Source organism: Entelurus aequoreus, linkage group LG24 (genome assembly GCF_033978785.1).
Source record: "Entelurus aequoreus isolate RoL-2023_Sb linkage group LG24, RoL_Eaeq_v1.1, whole genome shotgun sequence".
Classification (NCBI taxonomy): domain Eukaryota; kingdom Metazoa; phylum Chordata; class Actinopteri; order Syngnathiformes; family Syngnathidae; genus Entelurus; species Entelurus aequoreus.
Genome location: NC_084754.1, coordinates 30,616,174 through 30,633,645, shown reverse-complemented (window position 1 = coordinate 30,633,645; position 17,472 = coordinate 30,616,174). Strand labels below are relative to the sequence as shown.

The 17,472-nt window shown below is 39.5% G+C and overlaps 1 protein-coding gene across 2 annotated transcripts; it reads right to left on the bottom strand.

Annotated features, from left to right (window-relative positions):
- Positions 1–894: 894 nt before the first annotated feature.
- fan1 (FANCD2 and FANCI associated nuclease 1) lies at positions 895–16,254 on the bottom strand. 2 transcript variants are annotated; one of them, XM_062035329.1, is made up of 14 exons: positions 14,712–16,254; positions 9,811–9,951; positions 9,438–9,639; positions 9,144–9,377; positions 8,930–9,061; positions 6,443–6,583; positions 5,028–5,136; positions 4,839–4,958; positions 4,568–4,732; positions 4,338–4,494; positions 2,048–2,151; positions 1,774–1,968; positions 1,566–1,688; positions 895–1,491 (listed from the first exon to the last, which is right to left on the bottom strand). In XM_062035329.1, exons 1-14 carry the CDS (start codon positions 15,700–15,702, stop codon positions 1,354–1,356), a joined length of 2,952 nt encoding a protein of 983 aa, XP_061891313.1. In that variant the 5' UTR covers positions 15,703–16,254; the 3' UTR covers positions 895–1,353. The 2 variants fall into 2 exon arrangements, with proteins under 2 accessions (XP_061891313.1, XP_061891314.1); XM_062035330.1 differs by lacking the exon at positions 6,443–6,583 and having other exon boundaries at positions 14,712–16,253.
- Positions 16,255–17,472: the final 1,218 nt, after the last annotated feature.

The window sequence follows — 17,472 nt, the reverse complement described above, 5'->3', positions numbered from 1 at the left end:
GATTATAAATCATTTTTCATCTGAATGGGAATATAACAAGATTCTGTTAGTCGGCATCCTAATGACAGCAGACTTTGTACAGTAAGCGATGTTTTATTATGTTTGTAGGCTCTCATTAAGTCTGCAGTGAGTTTTAATCAGTGATGTAGTTGAAAAAAAAAGCGAACGTTGTGATGCATTTTTATAAAATAATGTGCCGCATATGCTTAAAATTATCAAAATACGTAAATATTAAATGTTATTAAATATGTGCCTGTTACTACATTACTTACATAATGTATATACAACCCTAATAGAGGTGTTTGGATGTTTTTTTAGGGCTTTATAGGCAGAATAGAACGGCTCCCACAGGCTCCATTGTAAGCAGAATTTTGATCGCATTTATTTACTATTTAGAATGCATAAAAAAAGAAAAACATGTGTTCCTGTGTTACATAAGGATTGTGAATAATAGGCAACATTTCCCCCAAAAAGTGCAGTTCTTCTTTAATTTAGGCCAGCATTGTTAGAGATAATGCTTCTTTTTTTTTTTTAAAGAAAAAAATCAACTATGTGTTGAAGCCACAATATTTCAGAATCAGAATAGTTTTTTTTAATTGCCATTGTTTGAGAACGAGTTCACAAACTAGGAATTTTTCATTGATTGTAATTTGAAGCACGACGTGGCAAGGGACGATTGTACGTACTGTAGAAGGTGTTGCATAAATGTTTGTCAACAGTCACATTGCCTAACATGCATGTTTTTGGCATGTGGGAGGAAGCCGCAGTAAACCGACAGAGATGGACACCCAAATCTCCCAACATCAATGCTAGCCACTCCTCCATATTCATAAATATTTCCTATTTGCAGTTTACACCACTCCTGCAATAACAAATGAAAACCTCTCTGACAGGGTTAATCAAAACTAATCTTTATTTGTTTTGTAAGGTCAGCATTCTCAGTACAAAAAAAGAATTTCATAATGATTGTATTAAATTTGTGCAAGTGCCATGATGAATTGGCTGTTCGGTGTAATGTATGTTTCACAATTCAGGGGCCGATACATTCCATGTTAGAGTGATGATACATTTTATTGAGCTGAGTATTAAATATACTAAAATGTAATTACATCTGTTGTTTGTCATCAGTAAAGGTCTTTGTGTGAGCTCTTAATATCTTTTGTTGAAAGCTATTTGCGATCCTGGCTTCTTCTGAGTGATGATGATCCTTTTTGTTGGAGGCAGTGGTTTCCCAGATAAATAATGGCACAGGGTAACAAATTAGACTCCAATTTCACTCTGCAATTTATCCCCCACAGCTGAGAGAAGCAGGCATACTTAACATTCAGTCCAGATAAACAGAATTGTATTTATTCATTTGAGACGAGATCCTCTGGCTCCAGTGGCCACCACATGACACACCTCTACATCTGCGCCCAGTTTTTGCAGCTCATCCAGCCAGATCTGTTGCTTCTGGGAAAGACGGTCACTGGGCCCTTTCACCTCCACCAGCTAAACCATGTCAAAACAAGTCTTTACAAATGCACTATAACATTACATTGCACAGCATAGCAAGCAGATTTCACCTTGTAAGTGGATGAGTTCCATACGACGAGGTCAGGCAGACCTCCACGACAATGCCTGAGGTCTTTTGCCATCCGTGCTATCACTCCTGCTAAGAAGGCTCCGCCCATACATGACACAAGAGACTGCAAATGAAGAGCGTCAATTATCATACACAGAAATACTTACAACAATACAAAATACAACACAATTTGCATGAGAGCCAAGTACCTGCGCTTGACTTAGAGAGGTGAAGCGCTCCCAGTTGACACATGCACACACTTTACCCTTCTGGGAGGTCCAGACATCCTCCAAAATAGTGTGCAAAGTTTCCACAGAAGCTTCCTTAAGTAGCTGCACACGTGATTCGACTGCCTCTTTTCGGTTCTCATAAAAGCAGTCAGTGTAGAGGTCCAGTGGGCACGTCTGGGACAGAGAGGGAAGATACACATGTAGAAATGTCCATGCATTCTCCAAAATCCATAGCTTTTTGGGAATGTTTTACCTGGTAAGGATTTCTGAAAACATCGGATATACCGTCCATAAAAATGATGTCCCACAACAGGAGGGCAAACAGTGTTGAGAATGTCGAACCCTCTCCGTGGATCCCTGTTATAATGAGAAATTATTTTCAGTTATTACCCAAAAATGTTTAATTAACTCAAAAACAAAATCACAATTTAAAATGGCAGGCAACTGCAAAAAACATTGGTACACGTCCTTTACCATTTAAATACAGTCCAACCTCTAAATCTGACTGCTCTTGAAACACGGTCTAAACAAGATTTTGTTTGTGGTCCCATTTCTTTTTTTAATATTATTGATGTAACACACTAGGGGTTATAGGGCTGACTGCAGCCTCGTGAGTATTGTAATACAGTCGTCCCTCGCCACGTCACGCTTCGAGGTTTGCAGCTTGTAAAGCTGACTATGTGGATGTTATTTCATGTTGAGAGGGCTGTTGTAGAAGACCCACACTTTTGTATGGCAAGCATTTTTTAATCTTGGCTATTTGGGCTCTATGGGAACCCAATAAGTATAAAAACAAAAAAAGTTAAAAGTTGCCATCTGAACTTTTGGATGTGTTTTCAGCCATCTTGAATCTAACATGTGATGTGATATACAATTTCTGCACCACTAATTGGCAGTATAATATCCTTGTAAATGGAAACCAGGGTCCTGTAGAGAAAAAAATTGTTTTGTACTCTCCACAACCAAAACATGTGATGTCCACATATGTGGACACCAGGACCTGGGAGGTTTAATGTTAAAAAACATATTTTGAAAGATGTAAACCAATTATTTATGCTCCATCTATAAAAAAATATTCAATTTATAATCTATAATTCCTACTTCGCTGAAATTCATTTACAAGGACCAATTAAAAGAGATAAACTAATGTTTACAGTATTACTCTTAGCAACCAAAAGTAGATTTGGCTTTGGGAGCCTGAGTGTGTGCAAAAAAAGACGCAACCAACAAAAATGTTGTACATGCGTCACAATAGGTAACGTCAGTTAGATGTTTGAGGCACATTTGCAATGCCTATCACTTTAACATTACGCCATTGTCATCTGTCATGTTTTCATAATTAGAAATGCTCGATATTGCCTTTCAATTTCCGATATGCCACGACAGTCCAAAACTTCATTTCCAATACAGATAACAGAAGGCAAAACTTATATAAGTCTAGACCACAGACATATTGAACTATAGAGCTAGTAGCTCTGTAGAGCATTGAACAGTTTGATGAGGTGATCACTTGCGTGGCGGTAATGATCACATGACCATTGACATTCCCAGAAATTTGCAGTGAAATCCAGGCAATCATTCAGCACTGATTTGTTTTTAGGATAATTTGTTTAAAATTGTAAGTAAAACGTGCCCCAGTGACTTTTGATCTTCACCCCTCAAGTACAGTGGAATAATATCAAAACTCAAGATCTGTGAAGACTTCAAAGTACAATTTGGACTTTAACCAAAAATATCTGTAAAATCAAGGATGTACCGATTGAGCGACCACCAATCATTATCAGCCAAATTTTGCACTTTGCATGTCGTTCTCGCCAGTTCCAGGTCCTAAATGGCTGACAAAGTGTCCCACATTGTTGGATTATATCCTCTGCCATCTACTTTTCAGGTGAAAGGCATGATATATGATCTAAAATAAACTTACAGCGAGCAGGGAAGCGAGGAAACAGCAGACCATGCGATCATGTAAACATAGGCACACACAGAAGTGATCACGCCGCCGCTATAAATAGTTTGTCTTCTTTAGCGCTTATAATAACCATAACATTAATACTTGGTTAATATTAAAGTCACAAAATGTGAATTATGTATTGTTGGTGATTTTTGAATGGTTATTTATTGTATTTTAATGGCAGAATAGTGGAGCTCCCATTGGCTCCGCTGTAAGCGGACTTTTATCAGAATCAGAAATACTTTATATACGTTTATTTAATATTTAAGTCTTAATAATAACAGTTGTTAAATTTTTGTGACAAATGAAAAGCACAATACATGTTCCATAAAACGTACGGCTTTTATCAATAAAACAGTTTGATGATGGAAAAAATTATTTCTATTTTCACTATTCCCTAAGAGAAAGTGTGTTTTTTGAACTCTGACTGACCAATATAATTTTTGCTGTGAGCAAGCATATTCCTCAGATACCTTAGCCCTATTTTAGGGGTGTTACTTGTACTGAGCAATGCCATATTGTCCGAAAGTGGGAAATTTCACATTTTGGAAGGCTTAATCCGATTAGTTCTGCTGCTTTTGGAGTCTCTCACCTTGGTCAAAACCTTGCTGGCGGTAATGCGCTAAAGACAAGTCTTCCACAGAGCAAATTACAGTGGCATCAGAGCAATCATCCTCATTGGATGGTACCAGAAAGCGAGATTTGCCCATGCCCCCTTCATGGGGAAACAGCTGACCTCGAATGGTCACCTGCAGACAAAAGTCTGAAGTTGAAAAAGAGATATGAATTGACTTCAGCTTTGCATAGAAATATAAAACCCACATGTTTAACATCCTGGACATCCAGAGTAGGGAGATCTCTAAGCTGTAGACGGTACTTCTTAAAGCTGGGTGATTCTCTCATCCTGACAGCTCTCTGGTGGAGAGACAGCTTATGTCCAGTTCGCACGAGTGGGTCAGACAAGCCATCTCTCATTGCACAGATAGCCTGCAGAGCATCAGAGAGCACATCTTCGACTGAGCATTGTCACACAGAGAGCTTACAGTGAGCATGTTGAGAAGACAATAATGGAGCAGCAGTTACAGGCACTGACTTGTTCGGGGTTTTTGAGGTGCTGCTGAAGGTTCAGTGCTAGTCTGTCCCACCAGCGCCCTCGACTGTCAGGACAGTAAACATCTTGCAGCAGTAACGACTGCAGCTCACTGACTGCCTCCTGTAATGTCAAAAAACAGTCCTAATATATGTTTTTGAATTATTCCAAATAAAGATCAGATGAGCAAACCTCATAACGGCGTAGCCTCTGTAAGATCTCAACTCCTCTTGATAATATGCGAGTGTAGGCCCATCCTGCTGTGAAGCTGCGCAGAAACACTGGCAGCTCCTCCTGGTGACTGGTACACAGCACAATAAGGTAAATAATCCTTTACACAGACAGAAATGCTTTGTTTTGATTGGCACTGTTTGTAGAGGTAACCCTTTATTATTTATTGTATTTCATTTTATGTAGGAGTTTACTGCATCATAAGTGTTTCTGATATTTTGGTTTTAAAATATTACAAACAGCTCTTAGTATGATGCAGTGCATTCCTACACCACTGTAAACTACAACCTGTATGTCAAATATGACCATTGGACATTATTGTCTTTGTTCAGCTCTGGTATTAGATATGATTACAGTAAACTACATTTGTGGATTTCTTATTTTCTGCTTTTAGTTGTTTTCATGGTAACTTAAAGGGGTCATATTATGATTTTTTTAATTTTACATTTAAAACACTTACTTGTGGTATTCATAACATGTACCGTAATGGTGGTGCTTTGATCGAAATTTTGCATAGATTGTTTCACAGACCACCTTCAAGGCGCTTTCTGACTTGACTGTCTTTTTAGAATGTGCCGTTTTGCGGGCGGTCTTTTTTACGTGCCCAAGTACTCCCCTTTCGACTGTGTCTCCACCCACTCTGCCAAATTGTAGTTTTTAGAGCTTCCATATCGAGTATACTGACAGATATAAGTTAGAACTTTACTGTACTTTTTTTTTAGAAATGGCAACGGCAGAGGATTTTAGCATGCATGTGCATGTATGAACGAGTCTTCCCAACAACACGAGGACAGAGAAAAAGAAGCAACTTATTGACTACAACTTTGAACAACTGAATAACAATGGCAGACTCGTGCAGAGCTCTACCACTTTATAAATAAAGTTGGTATGGTATGGTATATATGGAGGTATCCGCTGTCGTAACCAAGGCAAAATGTTATTATAGTCGCAAATTCCAAACAGCTCATTTGGAGAAAGTTTGGAAGGAGGCAAGATTGTTTTATAAATATCTGCGCCATTCCTCCATGGTTTGAGTTAAAATTTTCGGGACTTATAGGGATCCCAAATACACAAAAAGAGGTGAAAAAGTAGGTTTTGCCCAGTAGGACAATAGATAGTACTTTATTGATTCCTTCAGGAGAGTTCCCTCAGGAAAATTTTAATTCCAGCAGCAGTGTACAAAATTGTAAAAAGTAAATAATGAGGGTATAAATGGAGACAAAATAGAAATAGGACATTGTGAAAAAATACGAAAGTGGTTTGATGGCACTATCCACAAGGGAAAAAGAATCCAGCAGCGGGAGCTGTCTCACAAGATTTTTTGATAAGACGTGAGGATGTGTAACTGCACATTTTCTGAGTATAATATTGCATACTTGCCAACCCTCCCGTTTTTAGCGGGAGACTCCCGGTATTCAGCGCCTCTCCCGATAACCTCCCGGCAGAAATTTTCTCCCGACAAACTCCCGGTATTCAGCCGGAGCTGGAGGCCACGCCCCCTCCAGCTCAATGCGGACCTGAGTGGGGACAGCCTGTTCTCACGTCCGCTTTTCCACAATATAAACAGCTTGCCTGCCCAATGACGTCTTAACATCTACGGTTTTTAGAGAGTAGAGTGCACAACTGCGCACACAACAAGGAGACGAAGCAGAAGAACGAGGAAGTTACAGACATGGCAACGCCGTCGACGAGCAAGATGAAGAAATACGCTTGCAAGTTCCAAAACGAATGAAAACAAGAATTTCAGTTCATCCAGGACAGTTCGAAGGGGTAGGGGTATGTATGTTGCCTGTACATTTTGTAAAACAGACTTCTCCATTGAACACGGGGGCCGAAATGATATACTCAGACATGAACGGAGAAGTTAAACAGGACAATGCTGCCATCTACTGGATAGCCCCTAGAACACTAAAATTCAAGTATTTATTTTATTTATATGTAAAATAAAATAAATATATATATAGCTAGAATTCACTGAAAGTCAAGTATTTCATACATATATGTATATATATATACATATATATATGAAATACTTGAGTTGGTGAATTCTAGCTGTAAATATACTCTCCTCTTAACCACGCCCCCCCCCCCCCCCCCCCGCCTCCCAATATCGGAGGTCTCAAGGTTGGCATGTATGATATTGTATATATTCCTTAATGAGTAAAACTTAATTCAAAATTTGCACTACACGATCACAATGTACTCTATTTTATTGTTTTATATTTATAATCTACTCCGATTAACCTATGCTACTTATAACTTACTCAATATCCATATTTATTCTATTTAAATTGCTACTGTATGTAACGTACATACTATCGTTCTTGTAGTGTTCATTAGGATAAATCTGGGACCTTGGGTACTAAATTTCGTACTCGTGTGCTGGCTGGTATGACAATAAAGTTCCTCGAATAACTGTGAGAGGCATTGAGTGGGCGTTGATCAAATGATAAAAATTTAGTTTTTTTGTGGTGTGTCCATTATTTGCATTTTTTCTCCATAGCAAGTTCTAACTGCATGTTGGTTAAGTGTAACTGATACATGGGTTGTTCTTATGGCCATGAAAAACTTGGAAATTACCTGGAATATAATATTTTTGCAGAAATTTAGGAAAAGTCAAGGAGACATATCTAAAGTTTCATTAATCCAAACACAATCAATAGGGATTGTGATCGCCTTTACTTTGCAATGTTCCCTGACAGCCAGATTGCAGCAAAATGTACCTGTGGCGAGAACAAGTGTGCTTATGTCTGCTTTTGACCTTGCACCCAAAAAGACTCTTACTGTCATTAGTGTTCCAACAAACGGCATATGTAAAAAAGCCTAAACCACCATTTGACCACCATATGGATTTATATGTGAGGCTGTGGGGTGGAGCAGAAGCAAAGGCTAAATGTGTAAGAACTGAAATATGAGGAGATGTATTTAGCATGCCTGTCTGGGGGTTTTTTTTTGTTTGAAAGTGGCACCATATATTTTGGGGAAACCTAATTTCACAGATTCAAGGAACTTTATTTTCATAGCAGCACTCATGAAACACATGAGATTGCACAAAAAGTATGGTGCGTTCCATTAACCTTGGAAGTTTGAAGTCGGAGCTGGGAATGACATCACAGCCGAGTTAGGAGCATTCCAGTTACGAGATCAGAAATCAATCTATTCATCCGCTGGCCTTATCTGAATACAGTATAAACAACTTCTGGACAAATATGCTCTCCTTCTGCAACTTTCAAACACAGTGGATGAAGAGGAAACACAGACGGTATTGCTAGCGATGTAGAACATATAAAAGAAATGAAATGATTTACACTACAGTACCATTACCATATATTAACAGTCATCAATACATTGTATATGGCTGTCTGATTTAGTGCAAAAGAAATTAGCCATGAGGAGAAAAAAAAAGAATACTACAGAAGCTTCTGTTATTGTTCAGCAAGAGCAGCCATCTTTGAAGCCAACTCGGGTCATGGTGTGAGTTCAAGTTGAAATTTCAACTTCCCAGAAAACTGGAATGTACCATAAGTATTCAAGGTCCTAGATATAGCCCAATAAACATTACAAAAACAATAGCATGTACATAACAATGTAGTATTACTGGTATGATAATTAGTTTTCAGTAGTCCCATCCATCCATCCATGCATTTTTTACCGCTTGTTCCTCTTAGAGTTGTGGGGGGCTGGAGCCTATTCCAGCCCAATGAGATTAAATAAGTTATTTTGGTCATGAAAATTCAGAAAAAGGTTATAGAAAAGTCATATAAAAATCATTGATCAGAAAGTTTATGAACCATGATAGTATTGTGTCAATTGCAATAGTTAAAGATATATTTTGGCAGATGATTGAAACAATGCTGTCTAACCTGAGCTCAAGACTCTCCTTCAGGTGCTGCCAGTCATTCTTGGCAGCAGTATAAAGGTCCAATGCCTCTTCCCAATGACCTGACTGCATAGCCAGGATGACCTCCTGTAAGGTCCGCATGGATGCTTCATATCTGACAAAGATTTACACAGCCACGAGCTTAACAATTGCTGCTAAACTACTTGAAAAAAAATTCTAGGGTCACTAGAAGTCACCTGATCAGGTCGTCTCTGTCTCGAAACACTTTTGCAGTGCGCTGCACCGTGTACTCTGGGAAAGCCAGACGCCCTGAATTGACAAGCAAGATGGTATAAAGCTGGCTTTGTCCACCTGCTGCCATCTCCTCCTCATCCATAGTGTCCGTCAGAGAGAAGAGTAGAAGGATTCGAGAAAAAACGGCCCGAGGACCACGACACAGGCGCACGCAGGAACCCGCAAGCTGCTTTGCCCTTTGAGAGGAAAAAGAACATTATTACTATTGCATTGCAAAACGGTGTTCATTAGCTCACCTTTTCAAGATGATGGCACCAATGTTGTTTTGAGCCTGGCTCAGAGAAAACAGCGACTTCTGCTTGCTCAGGCGGAGAAGCCCCTCCACTAGCTGTTGTTTTTGAGTGCCACAATTGCCCAGATGAAATATCTTGGCCAGAGATTTAAGCTCGGGGGCCGGCAAGAGTTCCAGAGCTTCTGCTACTTCGTGAAGGTCCTTTTCTTCAAAATGTGAGAACAAGTGTGTGGCATGATATATTTTCTGGGTGATAAATTGATGTTGGACCTGAGAGATGGACTACAACTTTGTTATAGTTAATCTCAAAATAATTTTTCCCGTTTCTATCTGTATATTTATATTGTGATCATACTATGAGCCATAACAACAATTACCTGACTGTAGAAGACCACCTTGCACCAGCTCATGAGCAACAGGCTCCAAGTTACTGCATATTTCTCCATAATCCAGTTTATCCACTTGAAGCCACTTCAATTTTCGTTGAAACAATCTCACATACAACTTCTGTCCCATGACTGTAAAGGGGGATGAAAAAATACATGTCACAAAATTGAAGACACCCCTCACACTTCACTGTATTATGTCTTCTAAAGTAACAATACGATAGAAATTAAACTTGTGTGTATATATATTAAGTCTTAACGTATATACAAGTTTAATTTCTATGGTCAGATGAAGCCTTGAACCACTTCAGCCAATTGGTTGGAGAATTTCTTGAAACGTCACGTGTGCTTTGGCACAAGAAACCACCTGCTGGCCAAATGTATAATTACAAACCATTATGTGTGATGCATTAAATGTTTGCGCCCGTTACAGTCTTTGGAAATGACGATGAATTACAATAAATGTTTGACCAAATGGTTTTGCTAGTCATTATTAAACTTAATGTTTGGAGTGATAAGCACATTCGGCAACTGATGTTGCCAAGAATCGAACTCACATCATGTGGCAAAAAAGGTAAAAGCGGCCATAGAACAATACTCTAACAGAGGATTTTTGAGACCTGGGTGAAAGTCTCCATTTACATATGGTTGACAGAACACTAAACAACTTGGATTAAGTTTGCTTTTAAATGTATTATAATGCGCTGTTAATCTTTCATTCTAATGGGGTTTTGAAAAACTTTTTACTCTCTATCCAGATTTCAAAGTGACTGCAGCTCTCAAAAGCCCACATTTTTAATGGAGCTTGGGCGGTTTATGTGTTGTCGAATCTCCCGGCAAAATCGGAACCACGTCTCGAAGAAGTCACGTGGTACGGCCTGGCAGAGAGGACATTACAGGTCATCACTTCCGACTCCTCCCCTACATGAAGCAAACCTCGATATAAACGCCCCCTCAATTAATCGACACACGCCTCGAAGCCTCGGGACATTTCATCCAATCACCACTTTTAAAGTAGTACCTGTACAGCGTGCAAAATTGTAAATATTTACAATCCACTGAAAATACACTGCCATAATTGTATAAGTCTGACAACACAAGTAAATCACCTCACAGTGAATATGTTCACATTGTAACTGTACAGTGTGAGCACCAGGGTTGGGTATTGGCAATGACTTCACAATACGTATCACGATACTTAAGTCACGATAAGAGACAGCATTGCAATATTCTACATAGTTTACCGATGAATCCAAAATGCAACAAAGTTGTATAATGTTTACTACACTAGATGACAGTAATAATTAACTGAACAAACTGGGTCAGAAAACAATGTAATTAAAATTATCAATTTCCATTAACTGCAATTGCACAGAAAGTGGATCCAGTTTCTTGCCTGTTAATGTAACAAAAAGCCCTCTACTTCTTAACTGCCCACTTCTTGTACTGCCTTGCTCACCACTAAGCCACACAGCAGTGTAGCTGCACAGCGACACTTTGCAAAAAAGAGTTGCGGAAGTCGTACTTGAGTTCCAATCGCCCCATAACATTACTTTAAAAAAAAACAAAAAAACATATATACAGTCGTGGTCAAAATTGTACATACACTTGTAAAGAACATAATGTCATGGCTGTCTTGAGTTTCCAATAATTTCTACAACTCTTATTTTTTTGTGATAGAGTGATTGGGGCACATACTTGTTGGTCACAAAAAACATTCATTAAGTTTTTTGTTTTTTTTAATGAATTTATTATGGGTCTACTGAAAATGTGACCAAATCTGCTGGGTCAAAAGTATACATACAGCAATGTTAATATTTGGTTACATGTCCCTTGGCAAGTTTCACTGCAATAAGGCGCTTTTGGTAGCCAACCACAAGCTTTTGGCAAGCTTCTGGTTGAGTTTTTGACCACTCCTTTTGACAAAATTGGTGCAGTTGAGCTAAATATGTTGGTTGAAAAGTCCATGTCAGAAAACCAACAAATTTAGCTGAACTTCACCAATTGTGTCAAAAGGAGAGAAAACTGATTTAATCGGATACATCTTTGATAATGACAATTTACAGTTAGGGTGATCCTTAAATATTACTCAGAATAGTGATTCCAAAATGTTTTCACTCTGCTAGATCTAAAATCAAAACTTTTACTAACTACCCCACTTTATTTTCTTGATTTATTTTAATGTTTCCGAAAGCCAGAAAGGCGACATTTAAAATTACTACAGTTTTGTCTCATGTCCGACGTCTGTTTTTAAACAACTGAATGAAAATCTTCAAAGTCTGGTGATTCCATATTTTTTTCCAAGGGTTGTATATTTAGGGTTGTAAAAAATAAAGAGTTACCTCATGTGATTAATCACAAAAAACATAGCAATAATCATGTATACACGCAGAATAATCACACAATTTGTTATGACAACACAGGCTTCTTTACTTGAATTGTGGAAAGAGGCGCAGGTATTTAAAAGGTCAGTGATCAGGTCAATGCATACACTTATGCAAAGATGATGGAAGAAATTCTGACAGTGGTGCTTGTTGGCAAATTTCGCTTCAAAATACACCCTGGACTTTAGCTTAACATTTTAGGAAGTTTAAGCAAATACATGACATACTATTATTTAAACATTTTCCTGTATGACATTATGGCAATGTAATTTCATTTGTGTTCAAATATTGGGGTCTTTTTTTAAGTTAATTTGAAAGCGATGCAAGCGAGTAATAACCTGTGATTTATCATGAACAATCCAAATGCAAAAGTGTGATTAAGCTGATTAATTTTTTTCTAATTTGACAGCACTAACATATTTAAAAATTGTTATATTTATATCGTTAGAAAAAGTATTGCAACATATTGCCTTATCAATATATTTTCCCACCCATAACAAGCATCAATATTGTCTAGCACTGCCTAAATCCTCTTGGACAGGGAATCCACCAGTACATCTTACCGGAATCCTCTTCTACACCTACAAAACCAGTGAAGTTAGCGCGTTGTGTAATTCGTAAATAAAAACAGAATACAATGATTTTCAAATCCTTTTCAATGTATATTCAATTGAATAGACTGCAAAGACAAGATATTTAATGTTCGAACTGAGAAACTTTATTTTGTTTTTGCAAATAATCATTAACTTAGAATTTAATGGCACCAACACATTGCAAAAAAGTTGGAACAGGGGCATTTTTACCACTGTGTTACATGGCCTTTCCTTTTAACAACACTCAGTAAACGTTTGGGAACTGAGGAGAGCAATTTTTGAAGCTTTTCAGGTGGAATTCTTTCCCATTCTTGCTTGATGTAAAGCTTAAGTTGTTCAACAGTCCGGGTTCTCTGTTGTGGCATTTTAGGCTTCATATTGCACCACAAATTTTCAATGGGAGACAGGTCTGGATTACAGGCAGGCCAGTCTAGTACCCACACTCTTTTACTATGAAGCCATGCTGTTGTAACATGTGGCTTCGATGATATTACGGACCGTAGATGGTGAAATCCCTAAATTCTTTCCAATAGCTCGTTAAGAAATGTTGTTCTTAAACTGTTTCAACAACTTGCTCACGCATTTGTTCACAAAGTGGTGACCCTCGCCCCATCCTTGTTTGTGAATGACAGAAGCTGCTTTTATTCCCAAACATGGCACCCGCCTGTTCCCAATTAGCCTGTTTACCTGTGGGATGTTCCAAATAAGTGTTTGATGAGCATTCCTCAACTTTCTCAGTCTTTTTTGCCATTTGTGCCAGCTATTTTGAAGCATGTTGCAGGCATCAAATTCCAAATGAGCTAATATTTGCAAAAAATAACAACGTTTTCCAGTTCAAACATTAAGTATCTTGTCTTAGCAGTGAGACACTTGTGATTTAGGGCTATATAAATAAACATTGATTGATTGATATTCAATTGAATATAAGTTGAAAAGGATGAGCAAATCATTGTATTCTGTTTTTATTTATGATTTACACAACGTGCCAACTTCACTAGTTTTGGGTTTAGTACATGATGACACCACTGGATGATGTTAGAGACCTTGCGCTCTTCCAACTTACGCTAGAGGATGTGCCACAGGTCAGGTATTCAATTAAAATTCAGGCCAGCAGACATACTTGATCACACTGCTTCAAAATGTCAGTCCAGCTCCTTAGTGCCAACAGCACTCATGCAGCTTATTGTGTTGCCATTTACACTACCGTTCAAAAGTTTGGGGTCACATTGAAATGTCCTTATTTTTTAAGGAAAAGCACTGTACTTTTCAATGAAGATAACTTTAAACTAGTCTTTACTTTAAAGAAATACACTCTATACATTGCTAATGTGGTAAATGACTATTCTAGCTGCAAATGTCTGGTTTTTGGTGCACTATCTACATAGGTGTATAGAGGCCCATTTCCAGCAACTATCACTCCAGTGTTCTAATGGTACAATGTGTTTGCTCATTGGCTCAGAAGGCTAATTGATGATTAGAAAACCCTTGTGCAATCATGTTCACACATCTGAAAACAGTTTAGCTCGTTACAGAAGCTACAAAACGGACCTTCCTTTGAGCAGATTGAGTTTCTGGAGCATCACATTTGTGGGGTCAATTAAACGCTCAAAATGGCCAGAAAAAGAGAACTTTCATCTGAAACTCGACAGTCTATTCTTGTTTTTAGAAATGAAGGCTATTCCACAAAATTGTTTGGGTGACCCCAAACTTTTGAACGGTAGTGTATGTGGAGTAATTTTCAGAGGATATAGTAAATACACAAGTTGTACACTGACTACTCTAACACATATACACATTTGTTTTCGATACTGTTGTCTCTTAAGATATACTGTAATACAATGCTTTCTGAAATGCACGGGTGTTTGAGCTGTTGCGATAATTGACGTTACAATATATTAGTAACATTCCGGCATACCTGATAGCTTCTCAAAGGCTTGAACCAGTGTCATGTCCTCCTGGTTGAACAGGCGGCTGTCATCTTCGTTCTGCAGCACGGCCTGCAGGACAGTTTGGAAGTTGCGTAGGTAGTATGGCAGTCTTTGTGTGGGCGAGGTGTCAACTGTCTGGTTGTTATTGTTTTTCTCAGCCCCGGAGATTGCTTGTAAATCCCTGACAACGTGAGAGGAGGATTGGTCTGAGTCGGAAAGGAGGTTACAATCAGGTGCAGATGGCTCTTCGGTTGTCTGTGCTGCATTTTTACCAAACAATGTTCGAGTCCAACTGGATGCTTCATGTTTGGGTTTCTTCCTCAAACTAGGTATCTTCTGACTGTCGGGGGATTTTCTCTTAGACAGTGTGGAAGATGAGGGATGCAAATGAATAGGAGATAGTTTTGTTGCTTTCTCGAAACCTTCTGTCGTCGTCGTGCATGTCTGAGCACTTGTTGTCAGGTCAATGGTGCTTTCTGAATTTTCTTTCTGCGAGTTGCTTGCATAATCCACAGACTCTCGGCTCTGATCAGGATGCGTTATTTCATTTCTCTTTGTGAATTTTCTTGATAACTTGGATGACAAACGTCCAAGATCTAAAGTTCCAACTACAGTCTTGTCGCACTTCTCCCCGGACACATTGGGAGAGCTTCTTGCTTTGAAATACGGGCTTGTTTTGGACTCTACCTCATCTGGAATCAACTCCGACTCAGACGGTTTGCTTGTGGGTGACACCACGATATTACTTGCTGGTGATGCACTGCTATCTCCTCTCTCAAAGTTCTTGCATTGCAAATCGATGTGCTCATTGATAGCAGATCTGGGAACTATTTGACCACACAGCGGACAGGGCAGTTTAGGAGGATGCGGGTTGCTAAAGAAAGACGTGATGGGAGTCGTGTTTACACCACTTTTCTTCTTGTTTTTGGACAAAGACAAACTCCTCCTCGGGGTTTTTTTCTCGCTTCTGTCAGCCATGTTGCACACGATAAAACGTATTGATGAAAATAACCTGGATAAGATGGCGACTTGTCCAAGGTGTACCCCGCCTTCCGCCCGAATGCAGCTGAGATAGACGCCAGCACCCCCCGCCACCCCAAAAGGGACAAGCGGTAGAAAATGGATGGATGGAACCTGGATGAGATGGCGACTTGTCCAGGGTTTACCCCGCCTTCCGTCCGAATGCAGCTGAGATAGACTCCAGCACCCCCCCGCGACCCCAGAAGGGACAAGCCGTAGGAAATTAAAGGATGGATGGAATTCCTCGATGGAAGACGGTCGGTTGCTAGCTCGCACTTTTTTAAGCTAGCATACATGCTAATTTATCTAAAAAAAAAAAGACTCAGAGAACGAGTTTAGAATCGGCAAAGAAGTGCAGTCCATGTGTACGTCAAACGTACGATGGATTAATGCCCCAAAATAAAAACAACGAGGGGAATAAATGTCGCTAAAGGCGCCAAGCCATGTACTCCCATCATAGCGGAAGTGCTGGATAAACAACCCCGCTTGTCAAACGAGAGCTTTTTCAGGCCAAAGCAATCGATCCCAAATCCACAGATGTACTCCTCTTTCCTTGTGTATGGTTTGATTGATTGATTGAAACTTTTATTAGTAGATTGCACAGTACAGTACATATTCCGTACAATTGACCACTAAATGGTAACACCCGAATACGTTTTTCAACTTGTTTAAGTCGGGGTCCACGTTAATCAATTCATGGTAAATTGTGAACGGTATACGGATATTCTTATTTTGTGAATGCTCCAAAGCATTCACACATATGGGTTTCTACACCGAAATTCATCTATTTATTATTCAACTTCAACTTCTTCTAGTTATAGTTTAGTGATTCCCAGAGCCAAAAAAAAGTCTGCGGGCTATAGAGCGTTTTCTATTCGGGCTCCAGTACTCTGGAATGCCCTCCCGGTAAAAGTTAGAGATGCTACCTCAGTAGAAACATTTAAGTCCCATCTTAAAACTAATTTGTATACTCTAGCCTTTAAATAGACCCCCTTTTAGACCAGTTGATCTTCCGTTTCTTTTCTTTTCTCCTCTGCCCCCCTCTCCCTTGTGGAGGGGGAGTTACACAGGTCCGGTGGCCATGGATGAAGTGCTGGCTGTTCAGAGTCGGGACCCGGGGTGGACCGCTCGCCTGTGCATCGGTTGGGGACATCTCTGCGCTGCTCACCCGTCTCCGCTCGGGATGGTCTCCCTGCAGGCCCCACTATGGACTGGGCTTTCACAATATTATGTCAGATCCACTCGACATCCATTGCTTTCGGTCTCTCCTGCAGAAAAGCTGCAGCAGGTATTCTCATGTACTTAAAGTAAATCTGGATCCTCATCCTGAAGCTGCTTTGCTTGGCATTTCTAACACTTTGGACAAGATGGGTCGGGGGGGGGGGGGGGGGGTGGGGTGGGGTTACCCACATATGCGGCATCGACGTCCCACTGGGGTGAGTTTTTCCTTGCCCTTATGTGGGCTCTGTACCGAGGATGTCGTTGTGGCTTGTGCAGCCCTTTGAGACACTTGTGATTTAGGGCTATATAAATAAACATTGATTGATGATTGATTGATTGATTTTTCTTCTTCTCCAGATTTTGGCTAACTCTACTTTCCACGTTTTTCATCCGATTGAAACCGTTCTAACTTCAAACTGTTCAGCCTATTCCGGAATCGCAGGCTTTCCCTTGACAAATACCAAAAAAAAAAATCACATATTTCCCAGAATTCTCGGTTTTCCGGGA